This window comes from Ceratotherium simum, chromosome 6 (assembly GCF_057802395.1).
Source record: "Ceratotherium simum simum isolate JZ-2026a chromosome 6, ASM5780239v1, whole genome shotgun sequence".
NCBI classification, from domain to species: Eukaryota; Metazoa; Chordata; class Mammalia; order Perissodactyla; family Rhinocerotidae; genus Ceratotherium; species Ceratotherium simum.
In genome coordinates this window covers 64283868-64301540 of record NC_141905.1, presented here as the reverse complement: position 1 = coordinate 64301540, position 17673 = coordinate 64283868, and the positions used below count along the sequence as shown (strand labels likewise).

At 39.9% G+C, this 17673-nt stretch overlaps 1 protein-coding gene across 1 annotated transcript in view; it reads left to right on the top strand.

Moving 5' to 3' along the window:
* Positions 1-251: 251 nt before the first annotated feature.
* The window catches only part of CFAP43 (cilia and flagella associated protein 43), a 97235-nt gene continuing 79813 nt past the window's right edge, over positions 252-17673 (top strand). Inside the window, exons 1-5 of the mRNA XM_087432555.1 lie at positions 252-373; positions 1745-1998; positions 6401-6497; positions 11987-12154; positions 13886-14036. Coding sequence (XP_087288681.1) covers positions 309-373; positions 1745-1998; positions 6401-6497; positions 11987-12154; positions 13886-14036 — 735 coding nt within the window. The 5' untranslated portion in view covers positions 252-308. The remainder of the gene's footprint in view (positions 374-1744; positions 1999-6400; positions 6498-11986; positions 12155-13885; positions 14037-17673) is intronic.

The window sequence follows — 17673 nt, the reverse complement described above, 5'->3', positions numbered from 1 at the left end:
GACATTGATTAATATTGTAATTATTTCCTCGTGGTTAGGTCTCTCCAGCACTCACTCGGAGGGGCCCGCCCCTCGCTTGGCTCGCCGCACGCCCATTGGCGGAGACACGGCAGCCCTTCCACCAATCCGCTTGGCTCGAGAGCGGCCGAAAGGGCAGAGCCACTGGGCGCGGCGGGCGCGGTCTCCAGGATACAGCTGTAAACAGCAGCGGCTTCGCGTCGGCGCAGCCGGGGTCCTCAGAGTGACGGTTGCAGACCCGAGCGAGGTGCAGCGGTGCCGCCCGCAGCCCGGCTGAGAGAAACACGGCCATGGTGCAAGGCCGGGAGCGAGATGAGACCTCCTCCTCCGCCAGCAGCCCGTCCCTGTCCGTGAGGTGTGGCGACCACCGCCCCGCGACTGGCTTCGGTCGGGCGGAAACTCTTCCTTCCGACCCACATCCCCTCCCTACCCTCTTCTTGCTCCCCTGCTTTAGACCTGCTCTCCCGGAAACTTCGACGTCTTCTCCTCCAACCCCCAGTGCCTTCCCGCAGACTCCCTCCTTCGGTGTCCTCTCCATCCTCCATCCCCTTATTCAGTGACCACATCTCCAGTTTATCCCCCCATTTTTCTGCAATCCCAGCCCTTGCTCGCTCACCCAGTATTGCTCTTCTCCACCCTTCATTTCCTCCTCCTCTGTCTGGCTCAGTATTCCCTTCAGTGATTCGTTTTCCCTTGATCTTTCATACATACCGCCCCCCCATCCCCCCGCCCCACCCTTGTCGTCTTTGGCGATTTTCCCCAAAGTTAAGGCCCTCAAGGCAGTCCCTTTCTTCTAACTCCCATCCACTACCTTTGGATTTATTTGCGTTTATAGTGGCCTTTGAAACGCATAAAGCTCTGCCCAGATATACGGTGGTATTTATTTTCTTCCACGTTCTAGAGTGTTACTTGCACTCTATTCCATACAGCAGCCTCTGCCGGCCCAGGCTGTACTCTCCAGTCTCTTGAGGTTACTCATCAAACCAGTGTCCTTCACTTGCCTTCTCCACTGTCGTTAAGCATATCTTTAACATTTAAATAAAAGTAGAATCTCCCCCCATCTCAGACTCTTCTCCCTTCTAGCATACACCCACCACACCCTCCTTACTTAAAAATATGTTCCTTTTGTGTTCTAACCTTTTCATTCATGTTGACTTAATTCCTTTTATTTTCTGCATTTATCTGTATTTTTAGATCTGAAATATAGCTACACACTCTTCATCAGTTGAAGCAATCTTCTTATTCAGCACAACCACAAAGCAAGCTGTGCTATTCAAAGTTGTTTTTTAAAGTTTATTTTTAAAATCAAAACTAACTATAAAAGAATGGCCCAGAATACACCATTTTCTATTAGGATAAAGCTCTTCTCTCTCTGTTGTTTTCACCTTTTCTTTTCCAAGTATACAAGACCCCAGAAATCCTTCTGAGACTTTCTCAGGTTTGATCAGAGGATTTGCTTCATTGAAAAATTTCTCTGAAGAAGGCTTTTGAGACCTATGGAACTTTAGGTCTACATTTAAATTTCCATAGTGCATGGATTCAAACCTGTCTCACAGCCAGCATATGTGCTCTTTTATCTTAGGATTGTTTTGGGCAGAAAGGGGTTGAAAATAGAGTACATATGTCTCAAAGACTCTGATGACCTTTTGTTTGCCTTGTTAAAAAAAAAAAAAAGAAAAAGTATTTGAAAGGTATTATATTGATGGTGACATATCTTTTCCCAAAGATGGGTGCAAGGATTCCCTAAGCAGAAGGTTCATTTTGTCAACGACAGCACCATTTGCTACCCTTGTGGGAATTTTGTAATATTTATTAATATTGAAACCAAGAAAAAGACTGTACTCCAGTGTATGAATGGAATTGTGGGCGTCGTGGCAACTAACATTCCTTATGAAGTTGTGGCTTTTTCTGACCGGAAGCTAAAACCCCTCATCTACATATACAACTTTCCTGCATTGACCAGAAGGACCAAATTAAAAGGTATCCTACGAGACCCTTCCCCTGCCATAACTGAAGGATTTTGTTATAAGACATGACCAAGTCTAGTTCTTATAAATGAAATGTTTTTTTTTTTAAGTGTTTTTTGTTTTGCAATACACATTTTTAAAGAAGGAACCAGGCTGATCGCGGGGGATTTAACTAAGTGGGCTAGAGTCTTGCTCCTCAAAGTGTGGTCTGCTTGCCTTCAACTTTGGCATCACCTAGGAAGCTTGTTATAAATACAGAAAACTCTGCTCCCATCACAGACCTCCTGAATCAGACTCTGCATTTTAACAAGATTCCCAAGGTGATTCATGTGGACGTTAAACTTGAGAAGCACTGGGTTAGAAGACTCTATTACAGTACTAACTGCAGTTTGAAAATTGGTCTTTTTCAGAAGAATTTTTTTTCTTTCCTGATGATTTATTGAAAATCCAGGTGAATTAATGTTTGTATAACTTGTAAAGACAAGTCTGAGCCTCAATTTCCTTATCCATGAAATAGGGATAATGGTGGTATCTACTGTTAATGGCTGTGGTGATAATAAATGAAATTATATATATATATATTCCAAGTGCCCCATCAATGTTACCTACCCTTTAAATTATTACTGACTCATTCATAGATTCAACTGACCCAGACTGGGCTGCTGCCCATCTACTGGAGCCTGCACCTAACAATTCCCTTATTAGCAGAGCAGCCTTCTGTCCAGAATGCTCAGGAGAGCTTGAGGCTGGTCTTAGTTCTGTAGCCTCCTAGGCTGAATAAGTGTCTGGTTCAAGCCAGGGAACTTCACTGTGATTTGTAACATTTTATTTGTGGGGAAATTTGTCTGTGTTCTCAACAGATTAAAACATCTTTTAAAATATAACTCATTCATATGTTTTGAACTGTCTATATGGACTATAACTACCCTTCATCTTTAAAATCTCCCTAGCTTGGTTATTTGGCTGTAGCCCTGTCCAAGCAACTGCAAGTTAATTCAAACCAATAGCCAAAATTCATATTGAATAACAAAACTCTAAAGGCATTAGGAATAAGTCATCAAGGATACCTGTTGTTACCACGATTATTTAATATGAACCTAGAAGTTCTAGCCAATGCAACAAAATACAAACCTGAGAAAAATTATAGCTATGGGAAAGGAGATTATGGATAATGCAATGGTCTACTAAGACTAATAAAAGAATGCTTGGTAAGATGCTGGTTTCAAAATAAATATCCATGCAATTGGAAGACTTAAATGCTTAGAAATGATCCAAAGAAGAAATGTGAATGACCTAGATGAAGAAAACTACAAAAATCACTGATTTAAATATATAGGGACATATTCTTGGATGGAAAGCCTGGTTGTTATAAATATATTCTGGTATTCTTCACAGAAAGCAATTCATAGGTTTATGATATGTTTTAGAGAGCAAGGAGAATATAAATGAAATGATCCCAAAGTTCATCTGGAAGAACAAAAAGTAGAGAATGGGAATAATCTGAAAGAGAATGATGGCATGGCAGAGGGTCCTTTTAACATTATGGCGCTGTAGTAAAGAGTGTGGTATTGGTACAGGGATCACCAGATGGGTGGAAAAGTTGAAGACTGGGGACAGACTCTAGAACAGATAAAAGCTAAGTATATGATGAAAGTCACTCCCTGCCCCCCCCACACACAAAATAGATGATATGGATTATTCAACATTGGTGTTAAAAAACCATTTGAACAAAAGTATCAAGTTAGATAGTCGTGTTATACTGTACATCAAAACATATATCAGACAAAAATAAGAGTTCAATATAAGCAACAAACCCATTTGAAAAGTAGAAGAAAATATAGTAGAATATTGAAATGATTTCAGGATTGGGAAGAACTTTTCACATGAAGGAAAAAAATAAAAATAGAAATATTGACATATTTATTACATACAAATATAAAACTTAAGATATCAAAAATACCATGAAAAATTAAAAGGCAAATGATAACTGAGAAAAATATTTGGAACAATTATGATCAAATATTTTCAGAGCATTTATGAAACAATGAAAAAAAGATAAACATCCCACTAGAACAATGGCAAAGGAACTCACCCAAACCACCAAACTACAAATGACCAAAAACATCCAAAAATGTTTCATCTCAGGCCAGCCTGTGGTTTAGCGGTTAAGTGCACGCGCTCCGCTACTGGCGGCCCAGGTTCGGATCCCGGGCGTGCACCGACACACTGCTTCTCCGGCCATGCTGAGGCCGCGTCCCACATACAGCAACTAGAAGGATGTGCAGCTATGACATACAACTATCTACTGGGGCTTTGAGGGGAAAAAAAAAAAAGGAGGAGGATTGGCAATAGATGTTAGCTCAGAGCCGGTCTTCCTCAGCAAAAAGAGGAGGATTAGCACGGATGTTAGCTCAGGGCTGATCTTCCTCAAAAAAAAAAAAAAGTTCCATCTCAATATTCATTATAAAAACTGTAGTTTAAACCAAGCTGAGAGTTTTTTCTGCTTATCCAGGTCACAATTCGTTAAAGATCAGAATTGCTAGACGGAGTGCAGGGAGATTGGTAGCACTGTTTTTGCTGAAGGTGGGAGTATAAAGTGATACGGTCCCTCTGGGAAGTAAATACTTACTCTGACCAACGTAAACCCACTTCAAGAACTGGAATTCAATTTTAAGAAAATAATCAGAAATATGGTCAAAAATTTGTGTGCAAAGGAGTTAAAAGCACTGTCATAATAACAAAAGATTGGAAACAACCTACATCTCCAGTAATATGAATATGGTTAAATCAGTTAAAACATCCCATAAAGGGGTATTATGCAAACATTAAAAATCACATTTTTGAAGAATTATTAATGATAAAATGTTCAATATAAGGCAAATAAAAAATCCAATAAGAGTAACACTATGTATGATCCAAGTTTCTTTTTTTTTTTTGGCGAGGAAGATTAGCCCTGAGCTAACATCTGTTGCCAATCTTCCTTTTTTTTTTTTTTTTTTTTTTTGCTTGAGTAAGATTAGCCTTGAGCTAACATTTGTGCCAATCTTCCTGTACTTTATATGTGGGTCACCACCACAGCGTGTCGTCTGACGAGTGGTGTAGGCCCACACCTGGGATCCGAACCTGCGAACCTGGGCCACCGAAGCAGAACGTGCCGAACTTAAGCACTATGCCACGGGGCTGGCCCCCAAGTTCCATTTTAAAAATGAATTATTATGTATAACACTTAATCCATGTGTTAGCTTATTATAGCTATAAAAAGCAAAGTTATATTTAAAGAAAAAATATATATCTGTATTTTTAAAAGTAAACACACAGAAGAAAATACCAGAACAAAATTTACCAAATTTGATAGTAGGATTACACAGGATATATTTTTCTTCTTATGCTTTTTTTTTGGTATTTTCTTCAGAAACCATGTACTGTTTAAACTTAAAATGAATGTTAAAAAATATAAAATTAATAATGTTAAGTTATGGGAGGAAATGTCTGTATAGCAAGGATAGAAAATCATTCCATTAAGACCTGTATCCCACAGAAAAATTATTTTTTTTTTGCACTGAATGCTCAATAAGTACAAGCTGTTTTCTTTGTTAATCAGACTATGCTGTGGCAGGCATCCCACATATAAAGTAGAGGAAGATGGGCACGGATGTCAGGCCAGGGCAACGGATGTTAGCTCAGGGCTAATCTTCCTCACCAAAAAAAAAAAAAATTACACAGAACCAGCTATAGAGACACAAAAGTAGAAAAGACAGATGAAGGAGAAGGCAAGGTTTGCCCCTGTGGAACAACACTGAAGAACAGCAGATGAGGGAGAGGGAAAACCAGAGCCTCCTATACAGGGAGGCTGAAGCAGACATTCCCTCGTCTTAGCATCTTCATGGTGCACATTTTAAACACATTGTTGCTAAGACTTTTAAAGTCATGTTTCATTTCTTCAGCTATAGGTATAAATAAGAATAGAACTTTCTATAGGTGTTCCAAATATTGGAAGATATTAAGCTAAGGGCCAGAGATATGGAAGTAAGCTAGAATTATTACAACTCTCCAAGGTATTTAAAATTATTTGAATAGTTTTTCTAATTACAATGTTTCATATATTTATGGAATATTTTATGGTTCTTGGGTCATTTCAAATCACACTGGGCCATACATGGTGTAGTATGCTCAGTTCTGCACTGAAGTCTAGAAACAGTGACTAATGGTCTTAATTCACTCTAATATCTTTTAAAAACTTAACTTTGCTCTTAGCCTTCTGTTCATAGTCTTAGAAATAAGCCAGGAGATCTCTTATTCCAAGGGCTAAATGCTTTTGAATTATGTGACAATCATTAGATAAGAGAAATAAGCTATAAGACTATGGTTAATCTGAATGTGATTATTAAATCCTTGTAATGGATTTTATATTTTAGGCAATATTCTCCTGGATTATACTTTACTTTCGTTCAGTTACTGTGGCACCTACCTGGCTAGCTACTCCTCGCTCCCAGAATTTGAACTGGCCCTCTGGTAAGTTTCAACATCCTGCAGAATTCCTTTCATTAGGTTAACATTTTAATTTTGTCCTTCTGGATTTTATCAAAGGGCATATACATGAAAAATCTGAAACAGGGAAAAATGGAGGGAATAAAAGTCCTAGTTACAACATTTAATATAGTTGCTACTTTTAGGCATAAAATTTGGCAGGGCAAAATCTATGTGAGAGCTAAATGATCATCTTTCTCTTTATTACCGTGTTATAATATTTCCTTTGTCTGGTAAAGAATATACTTATAAATACACAAAGTCTCATCTTTTCTTCAAATAAATGGTACCTTTGACTTGTTTGCATATTTCCCACTAATGTTGAAATTAAGATGGTCTCTATATTGGAACTCAGCTTAAAGTAATGATTTTTAGAGACATTAGAACAATTCTATGTTCAGAGAGTGGAATATTATACCACATTTGACAGCTGTATAGGAAACACCTGTGGCTAAGACACATCTGTCGTCTTTGCTGGGTCATTTCATGCGGCCAGCTTCAAAGCTGCACTCACTCTTCCCTCCATAATATAAACTCCTTCAAGGGGAGATTTGTCTTAGTAAGGGGAAGTACAAAATGTTCCAGGAATGATTGAGGATACTCCTTACATACCAGCATTTCTTATATAAAAATGTAATAATATAGGTTCAGAGAGCCACATTTAATTTATGCAGAGTTTCTTTTTTTTAGCTTTATTGAGGTATAATTGACATATAATAATTTATGTACTCCTTTATGTACAATCTGATAAGCTTTGACTTATGTATACACCCGTGAAACCATCATGATAATCAAGATAGTAAATATATCCATCACCCCCAAATGTTTCCTTGTGCCCCTCAGGTCCTACCTTACTGCCCCTTGACACACATTCCCTTACTCCATCGCTGCCCCTCCCCTGCCCCCAGGCAACCACTGACATGCTTTCTGTCACTCTGGATTAGTTTGTGTTTTCTAGAATTTCATAAACAGGGAGTCATACATTACATACTCTTTTTATTGTCTGGCTTCTTTCATGCAGCACAATTATTTTGAATTCTCGTATGCTGCTGTCTGTATCAATAGTTTATCCCTTTCTATTCCATGGTATGGCTACACCACAGTTTGTTTACACACTCACCTGTTTTTGGATGTATTTGCTTGCTAGGGCTGCTGTTAACAAAGGACCACAAAATGACTGGCATAAACAACAGAAATTTATTGTCTCATAGTTCTGGAGGCTAGAAGTCTGAGACCAACATGTCAGCAGGGTTGGTTCCTCCTGAGGGCTGTGAGGGAGAATGTTCCAGACCTCTCTCCTAGGCTCCTGAATAACTCCCCTCATGTTCACATGGTGTTCTCCTTGTATGTGTATCTATCTCCAAATTTCCCTTTTTTACCAGTATACTAGTCATATTGGAGTAGAGCCACACTAAGTGACCTCATGTAACTTTGTAAAGGCCTTATTTCCAAATAAGATCCCATTCTGAGATACTGAGGGTTTGGACATCAACATATGAATTTTCGGGGACACACTTCAACCAGTAGCAATACCAAGAGGATGAGCAGGAATCAGCCTTGTGAAGGGGTAGAAGGAAAAGGATTTGAAGCAGAGGAATGGCATATACAAAGGCCGTGAGGTCAGACAAAATATGGCAGGTTTGAAGATTCAATTAAGAGATCATAGTGATGGGAACAAGAGATTAGCTATGAGAGGCAAGCCTGGAGGGACAGTCTGAGGCCATCTCATGAGCAGCCTTATAAAAAGGTGACCATGTGGTTTATCATCCAAATCAGGGCACTTTTGAGAGTGAAAGGGGATGTTATTAATAATTAATACAGAGCAACAGGCCTAAACTGGCTTTGTCCTGGGCATACTGGGAAGGATATTCATCTTATATATAAGCCATGCTAATGGGCACATCCTTTACTCTAAAGGCGACAGGAGGCCATTAAAGGGTTTTAAGCAGGGGTGTGATACGCTCAGATCTGCATGTAAGAAGACTCCTTCCAGCCGTATCGGAAGGTATAGTGGAGGGAAATAAGGCGTGAACATCAATTAACAGGCTGTCGGGTCCAGGTGGGAAATGATTGTGGCATGGACTAGAATGGTGGGAGTAAGGATAGAAGAAATGGGAGATATTTGAGAGGTGTTTAGGAGGCAGCTCCACGGGACTTGGTGATTGGTTGAATGTTGGCCGTGGTGCTGAGGGAGAGGGACAGTCAAGGGTTATGCCCCGAGCTGTGACTTGGGCAACTCGGGGACATTATGGTGCTATTCCGAGAAATACCCAGGGCGTGGGAGGAGAGAAGATGTGTTGGGCACAAGCTGAGTTGAGGGTGCCTGAGATAAACAAATAAATGGAGATGCCTGGTTGGCATCTCAGTTAGGATTTAGGTTCAGTTGCTGTCACAGAAACCCAAATCACCCAAAAGAAGTGACTTAAACACGACAGAAGTTTCTCTCTCTCACACACAGCAGTGTGGGTATGAGCAGTGCGTGGCTGGTACGGTGGTTCCCCAGTGTCAGGGGCCAGTCTCCCGCTATCTTATTGCTCTCCCATTCCTAGCGTGTTGCCCTCATCTCTAGTCTAAAGTGGGGCACCTCCCATGTATTTTTGGGAGCCAGTGGGAAGGGAAAAGTATAAGGGGAAGGGCACAAACCTTTGCAAGAATGAATAGCCTGGAAGTTGCACACATCACTGCCACTTAGATCCCATTGGCCAGCTTAGTCAGAGGCCACGTTGAGCTGCAAGGAAGGCTGGGAAATATGGTCCTCACTGTGAGTGACAATGTGCCTGGCTGAAAACCAGAGGTCTGTTACTCGGAGGGAGAAATGGAGAGTAGATGTTGAGGGACACAATGTGCCTCTGCCATGGACTTCCAGGACTGGAGCTCAGGGGAAAGGGCTGGAGATAAACATTTGGGAGTTATTAAATCAGATTGGTAATCAAAGTGCTAAACATGGGTAAGAACATCTAAAGGGGAACTTAGGGCAGAACCTAGAAAACACCAATAAGAGACAGAAAGAGGAAGACGCACCTCATAGGAGACTCAGAAGGAGCAGTCCTGGAGGGAGGAGGGACACCAGATGTGGAGGTTTCCAAAATATGCCTCAGCCTGGGTTCCACAGAAAGTAGAGCCTGAGGCAGAAGCTCGCCAGCCATTTCTTCAGTAGGGAATGCAATCCCAGGAAGCAGGCGTGCAAGAAAAGGGGAGAGAGGCTGGGAAGGAGGAGACCCAATATGAGCATGCAGTACTTTGCCGGCCACTACTTGATACCAAGGGCAATTGATTGCTCTGTTTTACAGGAGGTCTTCTGAGAGGCTGTATGAACTACTGGGAACAGGGACGGTCCTTGGGCAGTGACAGACAGAGAGCTGGGAAGGGGAGAGGAAGAGACGAGAACTTATCTACCTACTCCTGTTACCCCATCAATCGAAGGTTCACTGCACAGGGTGTTAATTCCCCCACACTTGCAGGTTTATTGTGACCTCCTGCACATCATGCCCAGTGGCCCCTGGGCATGTGGAGTAGACATGAGGTGAGGCACAGGTGGGGTATTCCCACATGAAGTTAGTCAAAGCCTACACAGTTGGACAGCCCCCGAGTCAGCGGGGCAGAAGGGCGATCAAGGGCCCAGGAGCAATGTGAGGCTGAAAGGTATGAGGTGTCCCATAAGAGGTGTGTCACAGAGAGTCCAAGAGTGATTCCAGAAGGTAGTTGCGGTGACAGAGTCAAATCCTGCAGAAGCAAACTTAGACAAGGACTGAGAAGTGTCTGTAGGATTTAGGATGCAGGTGGATATTAGTGAATCTTGGAGAGAGCTGTGTCAATGGAGGGGTGGTGACGAGGTGCAGAAATCTTGAAATGAGGAGAGAGTGAGAATGAGGAAGAGGAGGCAGTGAATTGAGAACAACTCACTTAAGCTTCACTTGAAGGAGAGGGAAGAGAGACATGGAAGGGTGAGACTGAGGGAGAGCTATTTAAAAGATGGTACAGGGGCCAGCCCTGTGGCGTAGTGGTTAAGGCCAGTGCACTCCACTTCAGTGGCCTGGGCTCACAGGTTTGGATCCCAGGTGTGGACCTACACTACTCATCAAGCCATGTTGTGGCGGTGACCCACATACAAAATAGAGGAAGATTGGCACAGATGTTAGCTCAGGGTTAATCTTCTTCAAGGAAAAAAAAAAAGAGGAAGATTGGCAACAAAGGTCAGCTCAGAGTGAATCTTCCTCACCAAAAAAAAAAAAAGGTGGTACAGATGAACACTTAATTTAAGTGTTGACAGGAATGAGTCAGGAGACATGGAGAGTCTAAAGATGCAGAAGAGAAGGAATAATGGATAAACTAATGTTCTAAAGAAGGCAAGCCCTGTAGGATCCAGAGCACACGAAATTGGCCTTAGGTTGGAGGAAGGACATGCCTTCCATTGTAACAAGAAAGGAGAAGGAAAGAATGATACAGATCCTGACAGGTTGTTATGCTTGAGAGCAAGAAATGGGGAGAACTCTCTGCTGATAGCCTCTATTTTCTTCATGGGAATCAAGGCCATTTATTGAGAATAAGAAGGAGGTGGAGGGGTTAGAGGTGTCAGGAAAATGGAGAATATTAAAAATGGTTGTTTTAGAGAATGGAGAGAGAACTGACCAGAGAAACGTAGCGAGATCAGAGGTTGTTTTGAGGGTACGGTGGGGGGGGCAGTAACCACGATTTCTAATGTCACTGAACACATAGTCCTGTGATCTTTGTTCCTACGTCTCCAGCAGCCCAGGCTTTCACCTGTATCCATCCAGTGTTGACAGTTTTTCTAGGCGTCTGAAGCAGAAAGTGAAAAAATCCGGGGAAGCAGTGATACCAGCAAGAGAATGGTTGATGTGATGGACAGGACATTGTGATGGGGATGGAAGGGAGCCAAAAACAAGGCGAGCTCAATATATATTCCCGTTTCTGAATCATAACTCTGAATGGAGTGCTGGCTCCTTGTATGATGGGATAGCTTACGTTTATTTTTTTTCCCTTCATTTCATCTAGCAAAGGACTTTGCTCATGGTAGGCATTCAAGATATTCTTTCGAATAGGTATATGAATTAATTCATCTTAAAGTACTAATACTCTGATTTTAAAAACTCAGTAAGTGATCAACTGGTATCCATGTGAATAGTATATCCAGATCCATAAGGAGTACTCATATGCAGTATTAAGAGATTTAGATGCCTACACTGTTTTTCAGTAAATATGATGATATAGTCCATTTTCTAGATTTGATTTAATAAGGAGGATAAAATAGCCTCAGTGCCCTATGACAGAGTAATATTTTAGAAACAGTTATTTTGTAATGATTTATAAATTTGATATTAATGTCATAGATTATATAAATTGTATCATAAATTAAGTCTTAATTTATGTAAACTATTTTCAAATAATTAGATAAATGTTCTCAAGATGTGAAATTCAAATGAATTATTTTTCACCAAACACAATTTTCCTCTAAGGGACTGGGAATCGAGTGTCATTTTGTGCAAGAAGTCACAACCCGGTGTGGATGTGAGCCAGATGACTTTTAACCCCATGAACTGGCACCAGCTGTGCTTGTCAAGTCCAAGTGCAGTGACTGTCTGGACCATTGAAAGAAGTAACCAGGAGCATTATCTCAAAGCAGAGTAAGAGACACCGTTACTCCACAACAACAATGTGGTGGTCTTTGTTTGTGCTCATGTAACATGATTGAATCAGTTGGATGAATTAAGTGGCTTTATTCATACATCTTAAGTGATATCATCTTTCTACATATATAATTACCTTGGAGTGATTGCTTACATTTCGAAAGGATTCTCTATGACTTGATTTCCCAATGAGTTTTTTTAACTATCAAATCCTCTTAGAGCCTTTTCCAACAATGTTGAATTTTCCAAAATGTCTCTTCCTATTTCAAAACTTGCCTGTTGTATAAAAGGGACAGTTATAACTTTTTGCTCCTATTACTTTGATTTCCAACTGGAATCTCAAAAATAAGAAACTTTTAAATATGGAAAGTGTATAGGTTATACCTTTAGCCACATTATCTACAAACAACAGGGTAATTGCATATAGTGGAGTTATGGGAGTTACCAATTTAAATAGAACTTAGTCAAAGAGAAATTCTGTGACTAGTGTCCTGGTGATAGTTGATGATAATAGTGCCTTTGCTGAAGAGAGTTCAAAGATTCAAGGTGCCCCTGAGCTGACTATTCTCAGCATACTCCCCTCAGTCAAAGACTAAGGAGATGTTGGACATGTACATCCTTGAAATTGCAGTTTTTGAAAAATTGCCTTCTTAAGAGAAATGTAAAGCTAATAAAGTTTTCTAAATGGAGAGCCCTAAGAGAGGCTCTTCTTTCTGCTCAGTACTCTTTATGTCTCAATTTCATTTTTATAAGAACCCGTTGAATAGCCAAATCTGTCTCTAGGCAGAGTTGACAACACTGTACCTTTTCATAAAGTGAGTAATGTCTCTATCAGATCCTTGCCAGGGCGGGCAAGTAATTTATCACACCTTCCTCTCCTTTTTCTTCCCTTGAATATTCTCCTCTCGTTCTGAATGTTGATTTTTTTGTAAGAAAATGAAGTTGGAAGCAAAATGAGTGGATTGTCCTGGCTCAGAAAGCAAGCAGGATTTGAAAATACTTATCCCTTACATTAGAGTAGTAGCTACTGTTTTTGTGTGATCATTTTTCAAAATTATTCATCATTCATGAAACATAACCAAGGAAGTTTTGAATTTAGTGCATAAAGCCATGAATTTTCCAAACTCATCTTTATAGCCATATTATGGGTTAAACGTAGATATATGGTAAATTTGAAAATGAATTCTTGATACCAGATGTTGCAAAGGTAGCTGAATACAACCTACATATATGTTTATTTTGGCCCACGTGTTTATTTTTTACTTGAAATGGTGGCTAACATTAAAATTTGAGAGATTTCTCATAAATATGCAGATTATGATATTCTCTGAAATTTTGGAATCAAAATTCTCATGTGTCAACAGACCCTCTTGGCTGGAACTGAGTGGCGCCTGCCACCTTTAGGAGGGAAAATATTTTCCCATTTGCCATAATCACTACCTGGCCACACATCACCTGCCTGACCCCTGTCAACATTCAAATTTACAATTCCTGCTTTAGATATTAACTTTGAAAATTTTTGAAAATCCCTATGTATTTAATTTATAACTGTGCATTACTTGTCTTTTTATGATATATATTTTAAAATCTACTATTTGGCTTTTATTTGTTTGTTTTGTTTTTTTTAAGTTATTACACCTCCCATCTTGTTCACCACCGATAGGCAGCAGTTACATCAATGAGCAGCTTCTGTTAATCTTATTATTCTGATGTCTCTTTTTTCCACAGGTCGGTAAAACTACCTCTGGAAGATGGGTCATTTTATAATGAAACAGATGTAATTTTCCCCCAATCATTGCCCAAGGATCTCATCTATGGACCTGTGCTCCCACTGTCAGCCATTGCTGGGCTAGTAGGCGAAGAGGCAGAAACTTTCAGGGTGATTATCTGGCACTTCTTCCTGTTTACTCATTTGAGTCTCATGACCATCCCATGAGACATGCAGGATAGAGAGGATCATCCTGGTTTTTAATACAGATTAGCCCTGGAGACCACACGAGGTGAAGACGCTAGAGTATCAAGTTTGGGTGACTGGGAAGATGATGGCACTGCTAACTGAAGCGGGGAGCCCAGATGTGATTACAGGTTTGGACATACTGAATTTGGGGTGCTGAGAAGGCACCCAGGTGAAGATGCCAGGTGGAAGTTGGCAAAGTGGACCTAGTGTTAGGGAGGAGAAAGGCAGGGCTGGAGACCCAGATGTCAGAGTCATTCCCACAGAGAGGGTAGTGGGAGCACTGGGGAACGGGGGTGGGCTGTGATGAAAAGGAGAGAAAGGGTGTCAGGGAAGAGCCAGAGAGAAACTGACCACCAAGAGTTGGGAGGAGGAAGAGGAGTCTGAGAAGGAACAGTCACAGAAGTAGGAACAAATCCAGGAGGGAACAAGGCCGTGGAAAACGGTGGAAGAAAGTTTCAAAAGGGAGTTTGTCAACAGTTGTACACTCATTCATTTATTCAACAGATTTATCAAGCTCCTTCTACGTAGCAGGCACTGTTTTAGGCAATGGGGTCAGATGGTGACCAACCAACCATAATCCCTGCCTCTTGGAGCTTACATTCTAACAGGGAGACAGGGCAACAACACCAAAGTAAAGCTACATTAAACCATTGCAAAATGTGATAATTATTGTAACAGCATAAATGGGGAGTGGAGGTGAGGATGAGATTAACACAGGCTGGTCAAGGAAGGCCTCTGGGGAGATGACACTTAAACTGAGACTTGAAGGACAAGGAGGTGTCACTCCTGCTACAAGGAGGGTAAAAAGTGTTCAGGCAGAGGAAACTGCATGTGCAAAGGTCCTGGGGGAAGAAAAGAACTCAGTATGTTTGAGGAGCTGAGAAAAGACCCGTATGGTAAATGAGGGGAAGTGAGATGCAGGTGATGGTCAAGAAAGAGGCAGGAAGCAGAGGGTAGCACATGCAGGGCTTTTGGGATGAAGGTTAGGAGCTTGATTCTGCTAAGCCTCTGGAACCTGCATTATGCTAATACTTGTGTTAAAGCTCCAAGCCAAGGATAAAGGAGGCAAAGCTTCCCAAATGTTTTTGACCACTGCAGAGAGTTAAGCTATAGATGTTAAAAATAATTCAGTGTGGTAACTAGTTTATAAAAAAATCTACAGCAAACAAGAGAAAAGGTTGTATGCTCTTAGTATTTCCTCTAAAGTATAACAGTTATTCACTTTTTTAAGTTACAGAAAATGACGAATTCCTTTTAATAGCACAGGTCTTAGCCTGGGAATACAACCATACGCAGCCACAGTGGGGCAGCAAAGTAGTAAGAACAAACAGATCAGCCATCAAGATTTACAACCTGGAAAAATGTTTCTATATTTTGTATTTGATGCCTAGGCCCCAAAATTTTCGACTATCTCAAATCTTTTATTCCTGTAGTAAATTTCAATAGGAGCCTTCACCTTTCACATTTTGTACAAGCACGGTGAACCCTACATAAAACATTAAAAATTCAGGCAATTGTCCTGGTCATTTGAAAAATGCTATGAAATGCCTTCTTTAAATACTTAAATGTGGAATTACTATTTTTTAAAATGCTCATAATAAACAGACATCTTTATTTCCTAGGAATTTTGTACTCAATGCATTTTAATCTTTTTCTGAAAACAGAAATTTAATGTTAAAGTTTGACATATCTAAATCATACAGGGGATTTTAATAAAGCCACGTACTTTGCATTTAAATTAGAAGTTTTCCAGTATTTACTTTTTCATCTTATAGATAAATAAGGTGAGAAAAATGGCTAAAACGTTAATCAATGTCTGTACACTGAGTGAGAACATAACCAAAAATAGATCTTGATTCTCTGCCTTCCTTTGAATGGCATTGCTTGTGACCTGAGTACTAATGGCAAAGAAATCAGTAATGACTTTATCTATACAAGAGTCTTAGAAATTGACAAACTGTGAACTTTTACAAAATTACAAAATTAAATACCTCCCATTATCCGTCTTGTAGCTAACACTAGAAAGGCACATTATAGGCCTTTAAATAGACCCTGTGTCACATTACACAACTTATTTAGGGCATTAGAAATGGTATCCAGTAGTAGCATGGGGAAAATCAAAGGTAGATGTTATCTGGGCAGAAATTGGATCCAACATAATGAATTTAATCTCAAGTGTCCAGTTTCCTTTTTCCATCTACCCCTTTTATTTTTCTTAAACAAGTTGCTAAATAGGACTCTCTTTTATAAACTCAAGTATTCTGAAACATATTCAGGTGTTTATGTTTTCTAAAGCAATATTAATTTGGACTCATATTTTTCATGTTTGGTCTTCAAATGGCCAAAATGTTTGATTTATGATTCCAGAGGACTCAACAAGGAGGTGGTGTCATCAACAAATATTTTTAAACACTGTTGGCACCTTTTCTTTTACAATTCTCAGAATTTTCAACATTGAAAATTATTGTTTTTGCTCACATAATCCATATAATATCACATTTATTTTTAAATGACACAGAACATATTTATTGGTTAAAGAAATAAAAAAGAAAACATTGATGAAAGAAATTAAAAAAAGAAAAAAAGTAGTAGGAAGACAAGCCCAGGTTTGTCTTAAAGTAAGAAAAGCCACATATAATGCTGGTTTAACCTACCAAAGCCAAAATGTCCCAAGTTTAATCCTCACCTTCTGTTGCATACACACAGATTCACTGGTGTTGTGAGAACCAGATATGTGTGTTTTTTTAAGATTTTGAGTCCATTGCCGCACCAGGTAAGAGCTTGTCTTTTGTGATTTATAGTCTAAGGTTAGATGTCATCAAGACAACCCAAGAAACTTAAATAATGGTGATTAAATAATGATATTTGGTGAGTAACTCTTTTTCCCTCTGAGTCAAATCTCAATTAGACACCACAAAAATGTCATTTATCAGCTGCGGTTTGATCCTTTTGGGTGGTTTCGCCCCTCTTTTTGACCCACTGGGTGGCTAGATGGTTACTCAAGTATTTGTTTTCTAACAATCCAAGGCTATGAGGGCATAAAATAGACCAACCATACAATTAAAGTCAGTCTACCGTTTTAAAAATTATCACGGTGGGGGCTCCTGTGTGTGATATCTGCCTTAGTCATATTTCCAGGTCCAGCCCTGGAATTCTACACTTCCTTCACTCCACCAAGAAGAACCAATTGCTTTCTTATCGATGCACCCGTTAATATTTCAGCACCGCTCTACTATAACCTGCCATGTTTTCTGACTCTGATATTTGTTGATACTACTTCTTCCCTCAGTAGGTGATTATCCTATTAAGAAGAGGGGTTCCTTAGGACTTGGCACAATGCCTGTTGTATAACCAACACCCAATAAATGTTTGTTGAAATATCAATTATGCAACAAATTTATATCAGTTGAGAATCAGTAGAAATATAGTTACTTTGTCAGCGTCACATCTGCTTTGTGTTGAATCTACAAACATTTCCTAAATTAAAAGAGCAGTATGTCCTATATTATTCAAGTAATTGAGCATTTGTTAGAAAGGTGGCTTACATACATCAGGGAGT